This window comes from Scyliorhinus torazame, chromosome 11 (assembly GCF_047496885.1).
Source record: "Scyliorhinus torazame isolate Kashiwa2021f chromosome 11, sScyTor2.1, whole genome shotgun sequence".
In the NCBI taxonomy this organism is placed as follows: domain Eukaryota; kingdom Metazoa; phylum Chordata; class Chondrichthyes; order Carcharhiniformes; family Scyliorhinidae; genus Scyliorhinus; species Scyliorhinus torazame.
The window spans coordinates 66,989,975-67,015,904 of NC_092717.1; the positions used below are offsets into that span (position 1 = coordinate 66,989,975).

At 46.2% G+C, this 25,930-nt stretch overlaps 1 protein-coding gene across 1 annotated transcript in view; it reads right to left on the reverse strand.

Moving 5' to 3' along the window:
• LOC140385928 (regulator of G-protein signaling 22-like) overlaps positions 1–25,930 on the reverse strand; it is a 927,092-nt gene that overhangs the window by 764,777 nt on the left and 136,385 nt on the right. The window contains exon 5 of the mRNA XM_072468579.1: positions 23,448–23,533. Within this exon, the coding sequence (XP_072324680.1) occupies positions 23,448–23,533 (86 nt within the window). The remainder of the gene's footprint in view (positions 1–23,447; positions 23,534–25,930) is intronic.

Below are 25,930 nucleotides of genomic sequence, written 5' to 3' on the forward strand. Positions count from 1 at the left end.
GGGTGGGAGAGGGGAAGGTATCAGGTATCTACAAAAAACGTATGGAGTCGGAGGAAACTCAGATAGAGGAACTAAAGGGCAAGTGGGAAGAGGAGCTAGGGGGTGAGATAGAGGTGGGGGTGAGATAGAGGTGGGTCTGTAGGTGAGATAGAGGTGGGTCTGTAGGTGGATGCCTTAAGCAGAGTTAACACATCCTCATCATGTGCCAGGTACAATTAGCCTGATACAATTTAAGGTAGTCCACCGGGCACATATGACGGTGGCCCGGATTAGCAGGTTTTTTTGGGGTAGAGGACAGGTGTGCGAGGTGCGCGGGAGGTCCAGCAAACCATGCCCATATGTTTTGGGCATGCCCAAAGCTTAGAGGGTTTTGGCAGGGTTTTGCTAAGGCTATGTCCATGATACTTAAAACACTGGTGGTGCAGAGTCCAGAGGTGGCGTTTTGGCCTTTGCCTCCCTGGTATCCCGGAGATGGATACTGTTAATGTTAGTGACATGGCTGGGTTTCTCACTCTCGAGAAAATAAAGTTTGCCCTAAGAGGGTCAATGTTAGGGTTCGACAGAGGTGGCAGCCGTTCGTCGACTTTCTCTGAGAAAATTAGCAGAGGCAGAAATCTAGGGCTAGGTTATTGTTTCATTGATTGGGGGTGCGAAGAACGTGATAGGGATGGAAATGTTTAATGTACCATGTTTATGTTGCTGTTATTGTTATTATTGTAAAAACTACAAATACCCTAATAAAATGTTTTTTTTTTAAATAACTGGCTTGAACCAGTTTTCAGAGGCTATATTCAGACAGTATGAAAGTGGACCATCTTACAGTCAGAGTCATCAAGGTCCACAGCATGGAAACAGGCCCTTCACTCCAGTTTTTACCACTAAGATAGTCCTATTTGCCCACATTTGGCCCATATCCCTCCATACCCATCTTACCCATGTAACTGTCCAAATGCTTTTTAAAAGACAAAATTGTGCCCGCATCTGCTACTGCCTCTGGCAGCTCGATCAAGGCACTCACCACCCTGTGTGTGAAAACATTGCCCCTCTAGACCTTTTTGCATCTTTCCCCTCTTAGTTTAAACCTGTGCCCTCTAGTTTTTAGCTCCCCTACTTTTGGGAAAGATGTTGACCTTATCTATGCCCCTCATTCTTTTAGCGACCTTAAGTTCACCCCTAAGCCTCCTACGCTCGAGGGAAAAATGTCCCAGTCTATCAAGCCTCTCCTTACAACTCAAACTATCAAGGCAGGAGAGTGGATTCCTCAGCAGCAGGGAAGCAAATGAGGGGCTGATCGGAGATGGAATACTCAGCAATGGCAAGCTGAATAGGCACAATAGGCAGGAGCACGGCAGGGAGTGAGGAAAACCTGTTGGATTAAATTGCATCAATTTCAATGCAAGAGGGCTGATAGGTAAGGCTGATGAACTCAGGGCATGGATAGGTACGTGGGACTGGGATATTATAGCCATAACTGAAACATGACTAAGGAAGGGACAGGACTGGCAGCTTAATGTTCCCAGGGTACAGGTGCTTTAGGTGGAAGAAAGAGAGGAGTTGCATTTTTGATTAGGGGGAGCATAACGGCAGTAGCCAGTAACCGAGGGGTCATCCAGCGAGGTTTTGTGTGTGGAACTAAGAACTAAAAAGGGGATGGTGACCTTATTGGGGTTGTACTATAGGCCTCCAAATAGCCAACGGGAATTAGAAGAATGCAGGGGTATTGGGGAGTTTTGCAAGAGTAATAGGGTTGTCCAGACTGATTCCAGGGATGGCGGGACTGTCATATGAGGAGAGATTGACTAGGTTGGGATTGTTCTCGCTGGAGTTCAGAAGAATGAGGGGGCATCTCATAGAGACTTATAAAATTCTAACAGGACTAGACAGGGTAGATGCAGGGACGATGTTACCAATGATGGGTGTGTCCAGGACCAGGGGTCACAGCCAAAGGATTCAGGGTAAACCATTTTGGACAGAGATAAGGAGACATTTCTTCACACAAAGAGTGGTGAGCCTGTGGAATTCATTTCCACAGGAAGTAGTTGATGCTAAAACTTTGAATATATTCAAGAGGCGGCTGGATATAGCACTTGGGGAGAATGGGATCAAAGGCTATGGGGAGAAAGCAGGATTAGACTATTGAATTGGATGATCAGCCATGATCGTGATGAATGGCGGAGCAGGCTCGAAGGGCCAATAGGCCTCCTCCTGCTTCTATGTATCTATGTCATAGTAGGGGATTTTAATTTTCCCAACTTGGACCAGGACTGCCATAGTGTTAAGGGCTTAGATGAGGTGGAATCTGTTCAGTGTGTTCATGAAAGTTTCTTCAGGCAGTATGTGGAGGGTCCTACTCGGGAAAGGGCAAAACTTGACCTACTCTTGGGAAATAGGGCAGGGTAAGTGACTAAGGTGACGGTGGGAGACCACTTTGGCACCAGTGACCATAGTTCTATGAATTTTAAAAGTTACGGAAAAGAACAAAAATGATCCACAGATGTAAGTTCTAAATTGGGGCAAGGCGAAGTCTGATGGAATTAGACAGGAGCTTGTAAGGATTGATTAATAAGGGGATCAGGGGTTATGGGGAGAAGGCAGGAGAATGGGGATGAGAAAATATCAGCCATGATTGAATGGCGGAGCAGACTCGATGGGCCAAGTGGCCTAATTCTGCTCCTAAGTCTTATGGTCTTGCGTTTAACAATTCTGTGATTCTGTTCAAAGGGTGTAGGAGAAAAAGCAGATTTTGAGTATGATAATTCTCTTGAGTATAAATCCTGAAAATCCTTCTTGTTACATGTACTGCCTTTGTTTATGATTGGAGTAGATTGTTTGATGGCATAGGGTCATCCGGCAAGTGGGAGGCCTTTGAAAGTGAAATAGCTAGAGTTCAGGGTCTACATAGAACATAGAACGATACAGCGCAGTACAGGCCCTTCGGACCACGATGTTGCACCGACATGGGAAGTCAAAAACAAAAGCCATCTAACCTACACTATGCCATTATCATCCATATGCTTATCCAATAAACTTTTAAATGCCCTCAATGTTGGCGAGTTCACTACTGTAGCAGGTAGGGCATTCCAAGGCCTCACTACTCTTTGCGTAAAGAACCTACCTCTGACCTCTGTCCTATATCTATAACCCCTCAGTTTAAGGCTATGTCCCCTCGTGCTAGCCATTTCCATCTGCAGGAGAAGGCTCTCACTGTCCACCCTATCTAACCCCCTGATCATTTTGTATGCCTCTATTAAGTCTCCTCTTAACCTTCTTCTCTCTAACGAAAACAACCTCAAGTCCATCAGCCTTTCCTCATAAGATTTTCCCTCCATACCAGGCAACATCCTGGTAAATCTCCTCTGCACCCGCTCCAAAGCTTCTACATCCTTCCTATAATGAGGTGACCAGAACTGTACGCAATACTCCAAATGCCGCCGTACCAGAGTTTTGTACAGCTGCAACATGACCTCATGACTCCGGAACTCAATCCCTCTACCAATAAAGGCCAACACTCCATAGGCCTTCTTCACAACCCTATCAACCTGGGTGGCAACTTTCAGGGATCTATGTACATGGACACCGAGATCCCTCTGCTCATCCACACTTCCAAGAACTTTACCATTAGCCAAATATTCCGCATTCCTGTTATTCCTTCCAAAGTGAATCACCTCACACTTCTCTACATTAAACTCCATTTGCCACCTCTCAGCCCAACTCTGCAGCTTATCTATGTCCCTCTGTAACCTGCTACATCCTTCCGCAATGTCGACAACACCACCGACTTTAGTGTCGTCTGCAAATTTACTCACCCACCCTTCTGCGCCCTCCTCTAGGTCATTTATAAAAATGACAAACAGCAACGGCCCCAGAACAGATCCTTGTTGTACGCCACTTGTAACTGAACTCCATTCTGAACATTTCCCATCAACCACCACCACTGTCTTCTTTCAGCTAGCCAATTTCTGATCCACATCTCTAAATCACCCTCAATCCCCAGCCTCCGTATTTTCTGCAAGAGTCTACCGTGGGGAACCTTATCAAACGCTTTGCTGAAATCCATATACACCACATCAACTGCTCTACCCTCGTCTACCTGTTCAGTCACCTTCTCAAAGAACTCGATAAGGTTTGTGAGGCATGATCTACCCTTCACAAAGCCATGCTGACTATCCCTAATCATACTGTTACTATCTAGATGATTATAAATCTTGTCTCTTATAATCCCCTCCAAGACTTTACCCACAACAGACGTGAGGCTCACCGGTCTATAGTTGCCGGGGTTGGCTCTACTCCCCTTCTTGAACAAAGGAACCACATTTGCTATCCTCCAGTCCTCTGGCACTATTCCTGTAGCCAATGATGACATAAAAATCAAAGCCAAAGGCTCAGCAATCTCTTCCCTGGCTTCCCAGAGAATCCTAGGATAAATCCCATCAGGCCTCGGGGACTTATCTATTTTCAGCCTGTCCAGAATTGCCAACACTTCTTCCCTATGTACCTCAATGCCATCTATTCTAATAGCCTGGATCTCAGCATTCTCCTCCGCAACATTCTCTTTTTCCTGAGTGAATACTGACGAAAAATATTCATTTAGTATCTCGCCTATCTCTTCAGACTCCACACACAACTTCCCATCCCTGTCTTTGACTGGCCCTACTCTTACCCTAGTCATTCTTTTATTCCTGACATACCTATAGAAAGCTTTTGGGTTTTCCTTGATCCTACCTGCCAAATGCTTCTCATGTCCCGTCCTTGCTCGTCTTAGCTCTCTCTTTAGATCCTTCCTCGCTACCTTGTAACTATCAAGCGCCCCAACTGAAACTTCACACCTCATCTTCACATAGGCCTCCTTCTTCCTCTTAACAAGAGATTCCACTTCTTTGGTAAACCACGGTTCCCTCGCTCTACGCCTTCCTCCTGCCTGACCGGTACGTACTTATCAAGAACACACAGTAGCTGTTCCTTGAACAAGCTCCACATATCCAGTGTGCCCAACACTTGCAGCCTACTTCTCCAACCTATTCCCCCCCAAGTCATGTCTAATGGCATCATAATTGCCCTGCCCCCAGCTATAACTCTTGCCCTGCGGGGTATACTTATCCCTTTCCATCACTAACGTAAACGTCACCGAATTGTGGTCACTGTCCCCAAATCTAACACCTGGCCTGGTTCATTACCCAAAACCAAATCCAATGTGGCCTCTCCTCTTGTTGTCCTGTCAACATATTGTGTCAGGAAACCCTCCTGCACACATTGTACAAAAACGACCCATCTAATGTACTCGAACTATATCTTTTCCAGTCAATATTTGGAAAGTTAAAGTCTCCCATAATAACTACTCTGTTACTTTCGCTCTTATCCAGAATCAACTTTGCCATCCTTTCCTCTACATCCCTAGAACTATTTGGAGGCCTATAGAAAACTCCCAACAGGGTGACCTCTCCTTTCCTGTTTCTAACCTCAGCCCATACTACCTCGGAAGAGTCCCCATCTAGCATCGTCTCCGCCACCGTAAGACTGTTTTTGACAAGCAGCGCCACACCTCCCCCTCTTTTGCCTCCTTCTCTGAGCTTACTAAAACACCTAAACCCTGGAACCTGCAACAACCATTCCTGTCCCTGCTCTATCCATGTCTCCGAAATGGCCACAACATCGAAGTCCCAGGTACCAACCCATGCTGCCAGATCCCCTACCTTATTTCGTATACTCCTGGCATTGAAGTAGACACACTTCAAACCACTTACCTGAACACTGGCCCCCTCCTGCAAAGTCAAATCTGTGCTCCTGACCTCTATACTCTCAATCTCTCGTACCCTAAAACTATAATCCAGGTTCCCATGCCCCTGCTGCATTAGTTTAAACCCCCCCAAAGAGCACTAGCAAATCTCCCCCCCAGGATATTTGTGTCCCTCAGGTTCAGATGTAGACCATCCTGTCTGTAGAGGTCCCACCTTCCCCAGAAAGAGCCCCAGTTATCCAGAAATCTGAATCCCTCCCGCCTGCACCATCCCTGTAGCCACGTGTTTAATTGCTCTCTCTCCCTATTCCTCATCTCATTATCACGTGGCACGGGCAACAACCCAGAGATAACAACTCTGTTTGTTCTCGTTCTGAGCTTCCATCCTAGCTCCCTGAAAGCCTGCCCCTTTCCTACCTATGTCGTTAGTGCCAATGTGGACCACGACTTGGGGCTGCTCCCCCTCCCCTCGAAGGACCCGGAAAACACGATCCGAGACATCACGTACCCTTGCACCTGGGAGGCAACATACCAAACGTGAGTCTCTCTCGCTCCCACAAAATCGCCTATCTGTGCCTCTGTCTATCGAGTCCCCAATTAGTAATGCTCTGCTCCTCTCCCCCCTTCCCTTCTGAGCAACAGGGACAGACTCCGTGCCAGAGGCCCGTACCCCATGGCTTACCCCTGGTAAGTCGTCCCCCCCACAAGTATCCAAAGCGGTATACTTGTTACTCAGGGGAACGACCGCAGGGGATCCCTGCACTGACTGCTTCTTCCCAGTCCCTCTTACAGTTACCCATCTATCTCCAATTTTTGGAGTAACTAGTTCCCTGAAGCTGCTATCTATGACCCCCTCTGCCTCCCGAATGATCCGAAGTTCATCCAACTCCAGCTCCAGTTCCCTAACTCGGTCTTGGAGGAGCTGGAGATGGCTGCACTTCCTGCAGGTAAAATCAGCAGGGACACTAACGGCATCCCTCACCTCAAACATCCTGCAGGAGGAACATTGCACTCCCATCCCTGCCATCCCTCTAACCTCCAACCAAGATCATGTTCCTGTTAGGGTGAAGGGCAAGGCTGGCAGGAGTAGAGAACCCTGGATGACAAAACATATTGTAGTTTTGGCCAGGAAAAAGGAGGCATGACTCAGGTACAAACAGCTGGAATCAAGGGATTCCCTGGAGGTCTACAGAGGATACAGGAGTATACTCAAGAAGGAAATTAGGAAGGCAAAAAGAGGGCATGAGGTAGCTTTGGCCGAGAGGATTAAGGTGAATCAAAAGGGATTCTTTAAGACTTTTAAACAAAAAAAAATAACTAGGGAGAGAATAAGACCCCTCAAGGACCAAAGTAGACATATATGTGTGGAACCGCAGGAGATGGGCGAGGTTCTCAATGAATATTTCTTCTCTGTGTTTACCATGGAGAAAGGCATGAAAATTTGAAAACCTGGGAAGGTTAGTGGTGATATATTGGGGACAGTTTGCATTACAGTAGAGGAGGTGATGGATGTATTAAAATGTATGAAGGTGATTAATCTCCTGGCTCTGACCAGGTATATCCAAGAACACTACGTGAGGCTAGAGAGGAAATTGCGGGAGCCCTGGCTGAGATATTTGCATCATCGTTAGCCACGGCTGAGGTACCAGAAGACTGGAGGGTAGAAAATGTTGTGCCCTTATTTAAGAAGGACTGCAAAGAAGAATCAAAATTATAGACTGGTAAGCCGAACATCTGTGGTGGACAAGTTACTCGAGAGGATTCTGAGGGCTAAGATATACAGGCATTTGGAAAGACAGGGTTTGATTAGGAGTAGTGAACACGGCTTTGTGCATGGGAGATCATGCTTTACAAATTTGTTACAGTTCTTTGATGAAATTACCAGGAAGGTTGACGTAGTCTATATGGACTTCAGTAAGGTCTTTTGATAAAGTTCCACATGGTAGGCTGGTCTAGAAGGTTAGATCACATGGGATCCAGGGAGAGATGGAAAATTGGATATACAATTGGCTTGACAGTCGGAAGTGGAGGGTAATGATGGAAGGATGCTTGTCAGATTGGAGGCCTATGACTTGTGTGCCTCAAGGGTTAGTGCTGTGCTCATTGCTGTTTGTTATCTATATCAACGATTTAGATCGGAATGTACGAGGCATGATCAGTAACTTTGCAGATGACACTAAAATAGGTGATATTGTAGACAGTGAGGAAGGTTTATCAAAAATTGCAGCAGGATCTTAATCAGCTCGGAATATGGGCCAAGAAATGGCAAATGGAGTTCAATACAGTTAAGTGTGAGGTGTTACATTTTGGAAAGTCAAATCAAGGTAGGACTTTCACATTAAATGGTAGGACCTTAGGGAGCATCGTGGAACAGAAGGACCTTGGAGTTCAAGTGCACGGTTCTCTAAAGGTGGAGTCGCAGGTAGATAGGACAGTGAAGACTTTTGGCATGCTGGTCTTCATCAGTCAGGGCATTGAGTATAGAAGTTGGGAGTTATGTTGCAGTCGTACAAGACATTGGTGAGTGAGGCTGCACCAGGAGTATTGCGTTCAGTTTTGGTTGCCTTGCAAGATGTTATTAAACTGGAGCGAGAGCGCAGAAGAGATTTATAAGGAGTTGCCAGGACTCAAGTGACTGAATTATGAGATTGGACAGATCAGGACTTCTTTTCTTTGGAGCGTAGGAGACTGAGGGGTGATCTTGCAGAGGTGTATAAGATCATGAGAGGTACAGATAGGGTGAATGCACTCAGTCTTTTTCCCACGGTTGGGGAATCGAGAACTAGAGGGCATAGGTTTAAGTTAAGAGGGGAAAGAATAACGAGGACCAGAGGAGCAACCTTTTTATACAGAGGGTGGTAGGTATGTGGAATAAGCTACCAGAGGAATTGGTTGAGTCAGGGACATTGACAACATTGAAAAGGCACTTGGACAGATACATGGATAGGAAAGGTTTAGAGAGATATGGGCCAGATGCAGGCAAATGGGGTTTGCATGGATGGGCTTTTTGGTTGGCATGGACCAGTTTGGGCCAAAGGGCCTGTCTCCATGCCGTAGATTCTTTGAGAATGTGAAACCAAAGTCTCGGTAGCATCCTAGTAAATCTTTTCTGCACTCTTTCTAGTTTAATAATATCCTTTCTACAACAGTGTGACCAGAACTGTACACAGTATTCCATGTGTGGCTTTACCAATGTCTTGTACAACTTCGGAAAGACGTCCCGACTCCTGTATTTAATGTTCTGACCAATGAAACCAAGCATGCCGAATGTCTTCTTCACCACCCTGTCCACCTGTGACTCCACTTTCAAGGAGCTATGAACCCGTACTCCCAGATCTCTCTTTGTTCTATAACACTCCCGAACACCCTACCATTATCTGAGTAGGTCCTGCCCCTATTCAATCTACCAAAATGCATCAACTCACATTTATCCAAATTAAACTCCATCTGCCATAATATCGGCCCACTGGCCCAATTGATCAAGATCCCTTGCAATCCAAGGTAATCTTCTTCACTGTCCACTGCAAACTTACTAAACATTGGGGCAGCACGGTAGCATGGTGGTTAGCACAATTGCTTCACAGCTCCAGGGTCCCAGGTTCGATTCCGGCTTGGGTCACTGTCTGTGCGGAGTTTGCACGTTCTCCCCGTGTGTGCGTGGGTTTCCTCCGGGTTCTCCGGTTTCCTCCCACAGTCCAAAGATGTGCGGGTTAGGTGGATTGGCCATGCTAAATTGCCCATAGTGTCCAAAATTGCCCGTAGGGTGGGGTTACTGGGTTATGGGGATTAGGTGGGGTTACTGGGTTATGGGGATAGGGTGGAGGTTTGGACCTTCGGTAGGGTGCTCTTTCCAAGAGCCGGTGCAGACTCGATGGGCCGAATGGCCTCCTTCTGCACTGTAAATTCTATGTCTATGTCTATGCCTCCTAAATTCTCATCCAAACTATCAATATAAATAACAAATAACAGTGGACCCATCACTGATCCCCGAGGCACACCACTGGGTAGAGACCTCCAGTTTGAAAAATAACCTTCTACAACCTTTAACTTCTGTCGTCAAGCCAGTTTTGTATCCAATTGGTTACCTCACTCTGGATCCCGCGAGATTTAACCTTATGCAACAACGTACCATGTGGTACCTGTCAAATGCCTTCCTAAAGTCCATGTAGACAACATCGACTGCACTGCCCTAATCAAACTTCTCGGTTACCCCTTCAGAAAACTCAACCAAATTCGAGACACACAATTTTCCACTCGCAAAGCCATGCTGACTGTTCCCAATCAGTCCTTGCCTCTCTAAATGCCTGTAGGTCCTGTCTTTCAGAATACCTTCCTACAGCTTAACCACCGGTTAAGCTGCAGACCGGTGAACCACATTAGGCTCACCGGTCTGTAGTTGCCAGGCTTTTCTTAAACAAAGGCACAACATTTGCTACCCTCCAATCTTCAGGCACCTGACCTGTGGCTGTCGACAATTCAAATATCTCTGCTAGGGGACCCACAATTTCCTCCCTAGCCTCCCACAACATCCTGGGATACATTTCATCAGGTTATGAGGATTTATCTACCTTGGTGCACTTTAAGACTTCCAGCACCTCCTTCTCTGTAATACGCACACTCCTCAAGACATCACCATTTACTTCCCCAAGTTCCCTAAAGTCCATGCCTTTTTCAACTGCAAATACCGATGAGAAATATTCATTTAGGCTACCCATCTCTTGTGGATCTGTGGATCTTGTGGATCCTTAAGAGGCCCGACTCGCTCACCAATTATTCTTTTGCCCTTTACACAGTCACAGAGTCAGAGAGGTTTACAGCATTAAAACAGGTCCATGGGCTGAACTTGTCCATGCCGCCCAGTTTTTACCACTAAGCTAGTCCCAATTGCACAGGGCTAAATCGCTGGCTTTGAAAGCAGACCAAGTCAGACCAGCAGCACGGTTCAATTCCCATAACAGCCTCCCCGAACAGGCGCCGGAACGTGGAGACTAGGGGCTTTTCACAGTAACTTAATTTGAAGCCTACTTGTGACAATAAGCGATTTTCATTTCATTTCATTTCATTTTATAGATTTCTAAAAGATCAACCCTAAGCCTCCTACACTCCAGGGAAAAATGTTCCAGTCTATCCAGCCTCTTACTCGATGAGCCGACTGGCCTCCTTCTGCACTGTAGATTCTATGAAACCATCAAATCCCGATAGCATCCTAGTAAATCTTTTCCACACTCTTTCCAGTTTAATATTATCTATTCTATAATAGGGTGACCAAAACTGTGCACAATATTCCAAGTGTGGCCTTACTAATGTCTTGTACAACTTATGCAAGTCATCCTAACTCCTGTATTCGATGTTCTGACCAATGAAACAAAGCATGCCGAATGCCTTCTTCACCACCTGTCCACCCGTGACTCCACTTTCAAGGAGCTATGAACCTGTACTCATAGATCTCTTTTATGTATTTGTAGAAGCTCTTTGGATGCCCCTTTGCCTTATCTGCCAAAGCAATCTCATGTCCTCTTTTTTCCCCTCCTGATTTCTCTCTCAACTCTACTCCGACAACCTCTGTACTCAAGGGATCCACTTGATCCGTCCTGCCGATGCATGTCATATGCCTCCTTCTTCTTTTTAACCAGGGCCTTAATATCCCGAGCCATCCAGCATTCCCTCTAAAAGGAATGCGCTTATCCTGAACCCTAGTGAACAAACTTTTGAAAGCCTCCCACTTACCAGCCGTCCCTTTGCCTGCCAACAGTCTCCCCCAATCTACCTCTGAAAGTTCCTGTCTAATACCATCAAAATTGGCCTTGCCCCAATTTAGAGTTTTAACTTTTGGGCCAGAACTATCATTCTCCATAGCAATCTTAAAACTAATGGAATTATGGTCACTGGTCGCAAAGTGATCCCTCACCGACACTTCTGTCACCTGCCCTTCCTTATTTCCCAAGAGGAGGTCCAGTTTTAGAACAAAGAACAGTACAGCGCACGAACAGGCCCTTCGGCCTTCCAAGCCTGCGCCGACCATGCTGCCCGTCGAAACTAAATTCCTCTCCACTTCCGGGGTCCGTATCTCACTATTCCCATCCTATTCATGTATTTGTCAAGATGTCCCTTAAATGTCACCATCGTCCCCGCTTCCACCACCTCCTCCAGCAGCGTGTTCCAGGCACCCACTACTCTCTGTGTAAAAAACTTACCTCGTACATCTCCTCTAAACCTTGCCCCTCGCACCTTAAACCTATGCCCCCTAGTAATTGACCCCTCTACCCTGGGAAAAAGTCTCTGACTATCCAGTCTGTCTGTGTCCCTCAAAATTTTGTAGACCTCCATCAGGTCGCCCCTCAACCTCCTCCGTTCCAGTGAGAACAAACCAAGTTTATTTAACCTCTCCTCATAGCTAATGCCCTCCATACCAGGCAACATTCTGGTAAATCTCCTCTGCACCCTCTCTAAAGCCTCCACATCCTTCTGGTAGTGTGGCGATCAGAATTCAACACTATACTCCAAGTGTGGCCTAATTAAGGTTATATACAGCTGCAACATGACTTGCCAATTTGTATACTCAATGCCCCGGCCAATGAAGGCTAGCATGCCTTATGCCTTCTTGACTACCTTTCTCCACCTGTGTTGCCCCTTTCAGTGACCTGTGGACCTGTACACCAAGATCTCTCTGACTTTCAATACTCTTGAGGGTTCTACCATTCACTGTATATTCCCTACCTATATTAGACCTTCCAAAATGCATTACCTCACATTTGTCCGGATTAAACTCTATCTGACATCTCGCCGCCCAAGTCTCCAAACGATCTAAATCCTGCTGAATCCTCTGACAGTCCTCATCGTTATCCGCAATTCCACCAACCTTTGTGTCGTCCGCAAACATACTAATCAGACCAGCTACATTTTCCATAATTTATATATACTACAAACAGCAAAGGTCCCAGCACTGATCCCTGCGGAAAACCACTAGCCACAGCCCTCGAATCAGAAAAGCACCCTTCCATTGCTACTCTCTGCCTTCTATGACCTAGCCAGTTTTGTATCCACATTGCCAGCTCACTCTGATCCCGTGTGACTTCACCTTTTGTACTAGTCTACCATGAGGGACCTTGTCAAAGGCCTTACTGAAGTCCATATAGACAACATCCACTGCCCTATCTGCATCAATCATCTTTGTGACCCCTCGAAAAACGAGTGAGACACGACCTCCCCTTCACAAAACCATGCTGCGTCTCGCTAATACGACCACTTGGGAATAGATCCTGTCTCGAAGAATTCTCTCCAGTAATTTCCCCACCACTGATGTAACGCTCAACGGCCTGTAGTTCCCTGGATTATCCTTGCTACCCTTCTTAAACAAAGGAACAACATTGGCTATTCACCAGTCCTCCGGGACATCACCTGAAGACAGTGAGGATCCAAAGATTTCTGTCAAGGCGTCAGCAATTTCCTCTATTGCCTCCTTCAGTATTCTGGGGTAGATCCCATCAGGCCCTGGGGACTTATCTACCTTAATATTTTTTAAGACACCCAACACCTCGTCTTTTTGGATCTCAATGTGACCCAGGCTATCTACACACCCTTCTCCAGACTCAACATCCACCAATTCCTTCTCTTTGGTGAATACTGATACAAAGTATTCATTTAGTACCTCGCCCATTTCCTCTGGCTCCACACATAGATTCCCTCCCCTGTCCTTCAGTGGGCCAACCCTTTCCCTGGCTACACTCTTGCTTTTTATGTACATGTAAAAAGCCTTGGGATTTTCCTTAACCCCTTCTCGCCGTCCTGACTCCTTGCTTAAGTTCCTTCCTATTTTCCTTATATTCCACACAGGCTTAGTCTGTTCCCAGCCTTCTAGCTCTGACAAATGCCTCCGTTTTCTTCTTGACGAGGCCTACAATATCTCTCGTTATCCAAGGATCCCAAAATTTGCCATATTTATCGTTCTTCCTCACAGGAACATGCTGGTCCTGAATTCCTTTCAACTGACTTTTGAAATGTAGCCATCTAAGATGGTCACCTGCAAAGGACCATGGCCTGATCGAAACCCATGCTCGTTTGCATTTTAATGGCCCATTTTCCCAGGACAATATAACTCCAATCAGGCAATCGGTACAGCCACAGACTGATCGGCGCCACTCCCCTTACTCAGAAAGCACAACTGCCAAGGTCAATGACCGCTAAGGACCCACCTAGCTACCAAGGCACCCGCCCCTTTATTGGCCGAAATCGAAGACAGTGATCAGAGCCCTGTCGAACTATTGGGTCCAAGGTTAAGGACCACCCCAAAGAGCGCTTAAATCCCAGAGGGATAAAAGAGGACACAGCCATGTATTCTGTCTCTTTTGGATCTGGTCTGTGCCAGACCAATTGCAGCAGGAACAGCCAGCTAAGTTCAAGACCAACGATCGCTACCTGACGGAGGGCTCCAGCAGAGACAGAGCCACTTTCTTCAAAACCAGCCAAGTGAAATCCAGATGCCTTATCCATTTGAACAGTGCCGGTCGCCCTGAAGTTAAGTATAGGTTATTATAGCTGATAGGTGTATTTTAACTCGTAGTAGATATTGTGTTTGCCTGTTGAGATACTAACTAACTAACCATCTTTTGAACTAACTAACTGGTTGTGTGGTCATTTGATCGATATAAGGGAAGGCTTGTGGTTCACCAAGATAAATAGAAATACACAGAGTATTGGCAACGCTGTTGGGACCAAAACAGAGCAACATTATTGGCATCTCCGGTGGAAAAACACCAACATTGAAAGCCTCCCAAATGTCAGATGTTGATTTACCCTCAAACATCCACCCTAATCTATGTTCTTCAGTTCCAGCCTAATATTATTATAATTAGCCTTCCCCCAATTTAGCACATTAACCCTAGGACCACTCTTATCCTTGTCCACCAGCACTTTAAAACTTACTTTTGCCCCCTTTCTAGTCGGACCATGCACATACTGAATGAGAAATTCCTCCTGAATACACTCAACAAATTTCTCTCCATCCAAGCCCCTAATGCTATGACTGTCCCAGTCAATGTGGGGAAAATTGAAGTCCACAACTATTACCACCCTATTTTTCTTGCAGCTATCTGTAATTTCCTTAATATTTGCTCCTCAATTTCCCGGTCTATTTGGGGGCCTGTAGTACAATCCTGTCAAAGTGATCTCTCCCTCTTATTTTTCAGTTCTACCCATATCGACTCAGTGGGCGAACCCTCGGATATATCCCCTCTCAGTACTGCCGTGATATTCTCCCTAATCAAAACCACAACTCTCCCTCCTCTCTTACTTCCTGTTCTTTCTTTCCTACAGCATCTGTATACCCTGGAACATTGAGCAGCCCGTCCTGTCCCTCCCTTAGTCATGTTTCAGTATTAGCTATAATATCCCAGTCCCATGTACCCATCCATGCCCGGTTTTCATCTGCCTTGCCCGTCAGGTCTCTTGCATTGAAATGAATGCAGTTTAATCTGGACTGCCCTTGCTCTCTGACCTGCTTTCTCAGGCCATCCGGTCATGTTTTGTACACTCTCCCTGTGTTTTCATAGAATAATACAGTGCAGAAGAGGCCCTTCGGCCCATCGAGTCTGCACCAACACATGCAAAACACCTGATCTGCCTACCTAATCCCATTTGCCAGCACTTGGCCCATAGCCTTGAATGTTATGACATGCCAAGTACTCAGCCAGGTACTTTTTAAAAGGATGTGAGGCAATCCGCCTCTGACACCATCCCAGGCAGTGCTTTACAGACCGTCGCCTACCTCTGGGTAAAAAGGATTTTCCTCAAATCCCTCAACTTCCTTATTTCTCTTAGCCTTACTGGACCCATTCACGGAGTTCTCCAGTCTCTGTACTCTGTACTGTGGCCCTTTGATTTTTGACTTTGGTTTCTCGATCTTTCACTTTTCCCCTTACTGTCTTTTGTTTCTGTCCCCACTTTACTTCCCTCCAACTTCCTACATCGGTTCCCATCCTCCTGCCACATTAGTTTGAACCCTCCCTAACAGCACGAGCAAACACTCCCCCTCATGTTCACTTTGGCTGCATTAGAGTGCTTAAGTGAGAGTTTTGTGACTGAGGGAGTTCGGTGAGAAGGGAGCGAGGTGCTGCTTTCATTTCCTACCTGCCTCAAAGAGCGTGAGGGAAGCCGGGAGTTTACAAAGCACACAGCTGACTGGTGAGCAAGACCTGGTGGATATTTCTCAAACTGGATTGAATTGCCAAGTCATAGTTTTAGCAAAGGTGGTCCTTTGCTTTCTTTCTTAAAATATAATAGTCTTCTAAAGTTTTAAATTTAAAGAATTTAGACTTGGCAGTAGAGCTCAAAGTCGTGGTTTGCTCCTCTTGCTCCATGTGGAAATCTGGGAACATTCCAGTCCACGGGATCAGCATGTGTGCAGGAAGTGCGTCCAGCTCCAGCTCCTGGAAGCTCGGGTTTCAGAGCTGAAACAGCGGCTGGGGCACGGTGATGCATCTGCCGGCTGAAAGCATTGTGGTTAGCACATTTAGGGAGGTGGTCACTTGAGAAAGGAAGGGAATGGGTGACCATCAGGAAGCCCTAGAAAAACAGGCATGAGGTTCAGGAGTCTCCTGGGATCCCACTCGCAAATCGGTGTTTTATTCTGGAGGCTAATGAGGCTGGTTCCTCCACGGAGTGTGGACAGAGCCAAGCTTCTGGCAACACAAGCAGTTTGTCTGCACAGTGACGGGGGAGGGGGAGCAATAGTAATAGAGCATTCTATATTTGGGGAACAGATAGGTTACTGTGGCCGTCAACATCACTCCAGGATGGTGTGTTGCCTCCCTGGTGCCAGAGACTGGGATGTCACTGACCGGCTGCAGGGCATCCTGAAGGAGGAGGTTGATAAGGAAAAGATCATGGTACATGTTGGTACCCAGATATAGATTACACAGATTAACTTGCTTGCCTTGCAGGTCAGCTGTTGAGTTCGGGAGTGAGAGCTGGGACCTTAGAATCAGCGCGGGAATTTTGAAAAAGCGCAGATTAACAACTTGCTTACCTTGCAGGCCAAGTCGATTTCAGCAGGAGCGGAGCAGGCTAGTCCATTTCAGTGGGGGCAGTGCGGAAGTGATTTCTGGGAGGTAAGTTTCTCCTTTAAATAAATTTTTTTTAAAAATTCTAGTGTTTAAGGTGGGAACAGGAAGTCGACCCGCGGACTTCTGGGAAGACCCTCACCAATAAATTCTGGTGGAGAGGAAACCCGAGACACTACACGTGTAGTGTCTCCCACCCGCCCTCCTTCTCTAACCTAATAATAAAACCCTTTGGTGTGAGGTAAGTACCATATTTTATTATTGTTATTAATAATTTTTTTTATATATAAAATTTTTTTAATTTAGTTGTTAGCCAGATCTTGGTAGAAAGTTAGAGGAATGGCAGGGAAGGGAGTGCAATGTTCCTCCTGCAGGATGTTTGAGGTGAGGGATGCCGTTAGTGTCCCTGCTGATTTTACCTGCAGGAAGTGCTGCCATCTCCAGCTCCTCCAAGACCGAGTTAGGGAACTGGAGCTGGAGTTGGAAGAACTTTGGATCATTCGGGAGGCAGAGAGGGTCATAGATAGCAGCTTCAGGGAATTAGTTACACCAAAGATTGGAGATAGATGGGTAACTGTAAGAGGGACGGGGAAAAAACAGTCAGTGCAGGGATCCCCTGCGGTCGTTCCCCTGAGAAACAAGTATACCGCTTTGGATACTTGTGGGGGGGACGACTTACCAGGGGTAAGCCATGGGGTACAGACCTCTGGCACGGAGTCTGTCCCTGTTGCTCAGAAGGGAAGGGGGGAGAGGAGCAGAGCATTAGTAATTGGGGACTCTATAGTCAGGGGCACAGATAGGAGATTTTGTGGGAGCGTGAGAGACTCACGTTTGGTATGTTGCCTCCCAGGTGCAAGGGTACATGATGTCTCGGATCGTGTTTTCCGGGTCCTTAATGGGGAGGGGGAGCAGCCCCAAGTCGTGGTCCACATTGGCACTAACGACATAGGTAGGAAAGGGGATAAGGATGTCAGGCAGGCTTTCAGGGAGCTAGGATGGAAGCTCAGAACTAGAACAAACAGAGTTGTTATCTCTGGGTTGTTGCCCGTGCCACGTGATAGTGAGATGAGGAATAGGGAGAGAGAGCAATTAAACACGTGGCTACAGGGATGGTGCAGGCGGGAGGGATTCAGATTTCTGGATAACTGGGGCGCTTTCTGGGGAAGGTGGGACCTCTGCAGACAGGATGGTCTACATCTGAACCTGCGGGGCACAAATATCCTGGGGGGGAGATTTGTTAGTGCTCTTTGGGGGGGTTTAAACTAATGCAGCAGGGGCATGGGAACCTGGATTGTAGTTTTAGGGTAAGGGAGAATGAGAGTATAGAGGTCAGGAGCTCAGATTTGACGTCGCAGGAGGGGGCCAGTGTTCAGGTAGGTGGTTTGAAGTGTGTCTACTTCAATGCCAGGAGTATACGAAATAAGGTAGGGGAACTGGCAGCATGGGTTGGTACCTGGGACTTCGATGTTGTGGCCATTTCGGAGACGTGGATAGAGCAGGGACAGGAATGGATGTTGCAGGTTCCGGGGTTTAGGTGTTTTAGTAAGCTCAGAGAAGGAGGCAAAAGAGGGGGAGGTGTGGCGCTGCTAGTCAAGAGCAGTATTAAGGTGGCGGAGAGGATGCTAGATGGGGACTCATTTTCCGAGGTAGTATGGGCTGAGGTTAGAAAGAGGAAAGGAGAGGTCACCCTGTTGGGAGTTTTCTATAGGCCTCCAAATAGTTCTAGGGATGTAGAGGAAAGGATGGCGAGGATGATCCTGGATAAGAGCGAAAGTAATCGGGTAGTTATTATGGGAGACTTTAACTTTCCAAATATTGACTGGAAAAGATATAGTTCGAGTACATTAGATGGGTCGTTTTTTGTTCAGTGTGTGCAGGAGAGTTTCCTGAAACAATATGTTGACAGGCCAACAAGAGGCGAGGCCACATTGGATTTGGTTTTGGGTACTGAACCAGGCCAGGTGTTGGATTTGGAGGTAGGTGAGCACTTTGGGGACAGTGACCACAATTCGGTGACGTTTACGTTAAGGATGGAAAGGGATAAGTATACACCGCAGGGCAAGAGTTATAGCTGGGGAAGGGAAATTATGACGCCATTAGACGTGACTTGGGGGGGATAAGGTGGAGAAGTAGGCTGCAAGTTTTGGACACACTGGATAAGTGGAGCTTGTTCAAGGATAAGTGGAGCGTGTTCTTGATAAGTATGTACCGGTCAGGCAGGGAGGAAGGTGCCGAGCGAGGGAACCGTGGTTTACCAAAGAAGTGGAATCTCTTGTTAAGAGGAAGAAGGAGGCCTATGTGAAGATGAGGTGTGAAGTTTCAGTTGGGGCGATGGATAGTTACAAGGTAGCGAGGAAGGATCTAAAGAGAGAGCTAAGACGAGCAAGGAGGGGACATGAGAAGTATTTGGCAGGAAGGATCAAGGAAAACCCAAAAGCTTTCTATCGGTATGTCAGCAATAAGCGAATGACTAGGGACAGAGTAGGACCAGTCAAGGACAGGGATGGGAAGTTGTGTGTAGAGTCTGAAGAGATAGGCGAGATACTAAATGAATATTTTCGTCAGTATTCACTCAGGAAAAAGATAATGTTGTGGAGGAGAATGCTGAGCTCCAGGTAAATAGATTAGATGGCATTGAGGTAAGTAGGGAAGAGGTGTTGGCAATTCTGGACAGGCTGAAAATAGATAAGTCCCCGGGACCTGATGGGATTTATCCTAGGATTCTCTGGGAGGCCAGGGAAGAGATTGCTGGACCATTGGCTTTGATTTTTATGTCATCATTGGATACAGGAATAGTGCCAGAGGACTGGAGGATAGCAAATGTGGTCCCTTTGTTCAAAAAGGGGAGCAGAGACAACCACGGCAACTATAGACCGGTGAGCCTCACGTCTGTAGTGGGTAAAGTCTTGGAGGGGATTATAAGAGACAAGATTTATAATCATCTAGATAGGAATAACATGATCAGGGATAGTCAGCATGGCTTTGTGAAGGGTAGGTCATGCCTCACAAACCTTATCGAGTTCTTTGAGAAGGTGACTGAACAGGTAGAGCAGTTGATGTGGTGTATATGGATTTCAGCAAAGCTTTTGATAAGGTTCCCCACGGTAGGCTATTGCAGAAAATACGGAGGCTGGGGATTGAGGGTGATTTAGAGATGTGGATCAGAAATTGGCTAGCTGAAAGAAGACAGAGGGTGGTGGTTGATGGGAAATGTTCAGAATGGAGTTCTGTCACAAGTGGAGTACCACAAGGATCTGTTCTGGGGCCGTTGCTGTTTGTCATTTTTATCAATGACCTAGAGGAAGGCGCAGAAGGGTGGGTGAGTAAATTTGCAGACGATACTAAAGTCGGTGGTGTTGTCGATAGTGTGGAAGGAAGTAGCAGGTTACAGAGGGATATAGATAAGCTGCAGTGCTGGGCCGAGAGGTGGCAAATGGAGTTTAATGTAGAGAAGTGTGAGGTGATTCACTTTGGAAGGAAAAACAGGAATGTGGAATATTTGGCTAATGGAAAAGTTCTTGAAAGTGTGGATGAGCAGAGGGATCTAGGTGTCCATGTACATAGATCCCTGAAAGTTGCCACCCAGGTTGATAGGGTGGTGAAGAAGGCCTATGGAGTGTTGGCCTTTATTGGTAGAGGGATTGAGTTCCGGAGTCAGGAGGTCATGTTGCAGCTGTACAGAACTCTGGTACGGCCGCATTTGGAGTATCGCGTACAGTTCTGGTCACCGCATTATAGGAAGGACGTGGAGGCTTTGGAACGGGTGCAGAGGAGATTTACCAGGATGTTGCCTGGTATGGAGGGAAAATCTTATGAGGAAAGGCTGATGGACTTGAGGTTGTTTTCGTTAGAGAGAAGGTGGTTAAGAGGAGACTTAATAGAGGCATACAAAATGATCAGAGGGTTAGATAGGGTGGACAGTGAGAGCCTTCTCCCGCGGATGGAAATGGCTAGCGCGAGGGGACATAGCCTTAAACTGAGGGGTAATAGATATAGGACAGAGGTCAGGGGTAGGTTCTTTACGCAAAGAGTAGTGAGGCCGTGGAATGCCCTACCTGCTACAGTAGTGAACTCGCCAACATTGAGGGCATTTAAAAGTGTATTGGATAAACATATGGATGATAATGGTATAGTGTAGGTTAGATGGCTTTTGTTTCGGTGCAACATCGTGGGCCGAAGGGCCTGTACTGCGCTGTATTGTTCTATGTTCTATGTTCTAAGGGGGATGAGGTTTGCATCAAGAATTGAGGAAGTAAGGCAGTAGACTAAAAACAGACCTTTCAAGTTGTCAGCCCCGGGTTACTCCCAGTGCCGTGTGATAGCGAGTACAGAAAAAGAACAATAGCGCAGATGACTATGTGGCTGAAGAGTTGTTGCAGGATCAGCAATCACGGAGATCATTCTGGGAAAAGTGGGACCCATACACCAGGACGGTCTACATCAGAACCAGAGCGGGACTAACATCCTTGCTGGTGGATTTGCAAGTGCTGTTGGGAGGAGTTTAAACTAACTCCGAAGGTGAAGCGGATGCAGACTGCTAGCAGAATAGGGACACAGTATAACACAGAAAAGCAATCAAGTCAGAGGGAAATGAACGGTACTAAGTTACAAGGCAAGGCAGGGGATGGCCTCTACTTTAATGCCAGGGGTATTACAGGTAAAACGGATGAGTTAAGGACGGTGATTGATGTGTGGAATTATGATGTAGTAGCCATCACGGAGACTTGGTTTAGGGAGTGGCAGGACTGGCAGCTCAACATCCCAGGATATACAATCTTCAGGTGAGACAGAAGAGGGGTAAAAGAGGAGGAATTGTATTATTAGTTAAGGAATCGTTATTGCAGTAATGAGAGATATCTCTTGGGGGGCTTCAAAGGAAGCTTTGTGGGTAAAGCTTAGGAATAAAAAAGGGACAGCCACATTGCTAGGCATTTATTTTAGATCCCCAGATAGTCAGCGGGAAACTTTGGTGAGAACACAGCTGGAGTCTTGTCCGTAATTCTGGACAAATTATAGGAAGGATGTGGTTACACTCGAGGGGGTACAGAGGCTATTCACCAAATGTTGCCTGGGATTGAACATTTGATTTATGCAGAGAGGTTGGATAGGCTTGGTTTTTTTTCGTTGGAGCAGAGAAGACTTGAGGGGTGGCCTGAACAACATGTACAAGATTATGAGAAGCATGGACAGGGTGGATAGAGAGAAGCTAAGCTGTTCTCCTTAGTTGAAGGATCAGTTACGAGGGGACACAAGATCAACGCAAGTGGCAAGAGTTTTAGGTGGATTTGAGGAAAAACCTCTTTACCCAGAGGGTGTTGACGGTCTGGAACGTACTGCCCAGGAGGGTGGTGAAGACGGGTTGCCTCACATGCTTTAAAAGTACCTGGATGAGCACTTGATATGTCATAACATTCAAGGCTATGGACCAAGTGCTGGCAAATTGGATTAGGTAGCCAGGTCAGGTGTCTTTCATGCATACCGGTACAGACTCGATGGGCTGAAGGGCCTTTTCTGCACTGTATGATTCTGTGATACCCTTACAGGAACAAGAGAGCAACTTAAAAGTGAAAGAGATGATGATGATGATAAAAATGCAGGGACAGAATTGCCAAATTTATAGTTGGAACAAGTTCACATCCAGGATTCCACAGAAAGTATGTGGCTGCGATATCAAGGTTCATGCAAAACCAAGGTCCTATTATACACAAAGTCACAAGGGAGAGGCATAACAGAGGACATATCTGATCCTTTCAAACTCCTCAACCACTGTACATTCCTACTTTATCAAGGGCAAGATCTCAAATGAAACCAGGATTAACATCCAAGAATGACAATCCTGCAAATCACTGTGAGCTAGCAAAAACACTGCCAGTCAAGTTACGATGAAAAGATCTGAGCATACCAGCAGATTACCGCTACACTTTTAAGATTTATAGATTAATCTGTTCTATACACTTATGTAATGATAACTGAACAAGAACATGCATTGGAAATATTTATGCTTCTTTGGAAAGGGAGAAAGTATATTTTAAAAGGAGACTATAATACACCTTTAAGGATTGCAGTGTAGAATTATTGGAATGGAATTGTGTAATACGATCCAAGTTTCGGTTTCATTTTTGCTTTTAAGTAACACATTGAAACAGCTCTGCTACTATAATCCCCGAGGTTCAGATCCATGTATGTCTTTTTTCAGGCCTTATTCAAAACAAGTGGACCCATAATATGATCCTTTAGAGCGATTGGTGCCTTTATATTATTTTTTAAATGACTAGTGCAGCTCCAACAACAATCAAGAAACTTGACTATATGGGAACATCACTGGAAGATCCCCTCCAAGCCACTCACCATCCTGACTGGAACTAAATGACCATTCTTTCAGAATCGCAGGGTCAAAATTCTGGAAATGTTTTCCTAACAGCACTGTGGATGCACCTACACCACATGGATGATGTTCGCCACCAACTTCTTAAGAGCAATTAGGGATGGGCAATAAATGCTGGCCTCGCAAGTAACACCCAGGTCCCATGAAACAATACATTTTAAAAATGAAAAGCTTTACATCAACTCTCTCCAACGACTGAGATGATTATCATTGTGGCAAAAGTGAATATTATCACAATAAGCACACATGGAAAAGGATTTGGAGCTTTCACCTGTACTCAAAGTAACAGTCACTCTGAAGGAATGCTGGCAGCCTCTCATTTTTTACCCATGCAACTCCTTGCTCCCGATCAAGGCACTAAAATTGAGAAAATATTAAATAATATTAGTTCTAAAAGTTATTATTTTAATAACAATAACATTTTTCTCCTTTAAAAAACAGTTAGACAGTTACATGGGCAGGATGGGTAGAGAGGTATATGGCCAAATGCGGGCAAGTGGGACTAGCTTAGTGATAGAAACTGGACGGCATGGACAAGCTGGGCCGAAGGGCCTATTTCTATGCTGTAAACATCTATGACTCTAACAGATACTTGAAACGTCTGAATTAGGGCAGCACGGTAGCACAAGTGATTAGCACTGTGGCTTCACAGCGCCAGGGTCCCAGGTTCGATTCCCCGCTGGGTCACTGTCTGTGCGGAGTTTGCACGTTCTCCCCGTGTCCGCGTGGGTTTCCTCCGGGTGCTCCGGTTTCCTCCCACAGTCCAAAGACGTGCAGGTTAGGTGGATTGGCCATGCTAAATTACCCGTAGTGTCCATAAGGGTTGGGAGGGGTTATTGGGTTGCGGGGATAAGGTGGAAGTGAGGGATTAATGTGGGTCGGTGCAGACTCGATGGGCCGAATGGCCTCCTTCTGCACTGTATGTTCTATGAGCTTTTATTCCAGGGAGCTAAGTGAAGAAATGGAAGTTCTGCTTACTGACTGAGTTATGAGGCTTTAAGCTGCCAAACAGTCTTTGCAGAGAGGAATAGCACAGGTAAAGAACTTGCTGTGATGATTTATGGACAATACGTTCATGGCTTTGATAGTAGAAATGCAAAATTACATCAAGGTCTGATATCCCCGAAGCAGTTCCTGGGTTTGCTTTTATCCCTTTCCCTCTATGAAAGGACACAGTAAAAAATAGTAGAGAAGGGACAAGGAACATTAAAAGGACTAGCCTTAAGGTTTTGTACCGAAACGCATGGAACATTTGAAATAAAATGGGTGAATTAGTTGCGCAGATAGATGTAAGATGATATAGTTGTGATTACCGACTCATGGCTCTAAGGTGACCAAGAATGGGAACTAAACATTGAGGGTAATTCAGTCTTTAGGAAGGACTGACTGAAAAAATGGTGGTGGATTGCATGGTTAGTAAAACAAGATACTGACACAATATTGAGGAAAGATATTAGCACAGAAGATGCGGAATCTGTGTGGGTGGAGTTAAAGAAACACAATGGGGCAAAAAACATTCGTAGGGGTGGTGTCCAGACCACCAAACTGCAGTGGGAATAGCATTACAAACAAACAAAGAACAAAGAAATGTACAGCACAGGAACAGGCCCTTCGGCCCTCCAAGCCCGTGCCGACCATACTGCCCGACTAAACTACAATCTTCTACACTTCCTGGGTCCGTATCCTTCTATTCCCATCCTATTCATATATTTGTCAAGATGCCCCTTAAATGTCCCTATCGTCCCTGCTTCCACTACCTCCTCCAGTAGTGAGTTCCAGGCACCCACTACCCTCTGCGTAAAAAACTTGCCTCGTACATCTACTCTAAACTTTGCCCCTCTCACCTTAAACCTATGCCCCCTAGTAATTGACCCCTCTACCCTGGGGAAAAGAGGTAGATTAGACTGGGATTAGACAGGAAAGCAGAGATCCACGTGGTAAAGGAGCATCTTTGATTATTTGTGACTTTAATCTGCATATGAATTGGGCGAGTCAAATTAGTCACAGTACAGCGGAGGAGGAATTTCTGGAGTGTATACGGGATGGTTTTCTGCACCAGTAGGTTGAAGGGGGAAGGGAACAGGCCATGGAGTCTGCACGTTCTCCCAGTGTCTGCGTGGGTTTCCTCCGGGTGCTCCGGTTTCCTCCCACAATCCAAAGATGTGCAGGTTAGGTGAACTGGCCATGCTAAATTGCCCTTAGTGTCCAAAAAGGTTAGATGGGGTTATTGCATTAGGGGGATAAGGTGGAAGTGAGGGCTTAAGTGGGTCGGTGCAGACTCAATGGGCTGAATGGCCTCTTTCTGCACTGTATGTTCAATGCCTTTCTTGAACTGGGTGTTGTTCAATGAGAAAGGATTCATTCGGAATCTAGTATGGGCGGCACGGAAACAGTGGTAAGCACTGTTGCTTCACAGCGCCAGATCCCAGGTTGGATTCCCACTTTTGTGCGGAGTTTGCACGTTCTTCCGTGTCTGTGTGGGTTCCCTTCAGGGCCTCCGGTTTCCTCCCACAAGTCTGGAAAGACGTGCTTGTTAGGTGAATTGGACATTGAGTTCTCCCTCAGTGTACCCAAACAGGCGCCGTAGTATTGCGACAAGGGTATTTTCACAGTAACTTCATTGCAGCGCTAATAAAGAACAAAGGAAAATACAACACAGGAACAGGCCCTTCGGCCCCACCAAGCCTTTACCGGTCATGATACCAACCTTTGCCAAAAACTTTGCGCCACGGACATTAATCCTATGCCCCCTGG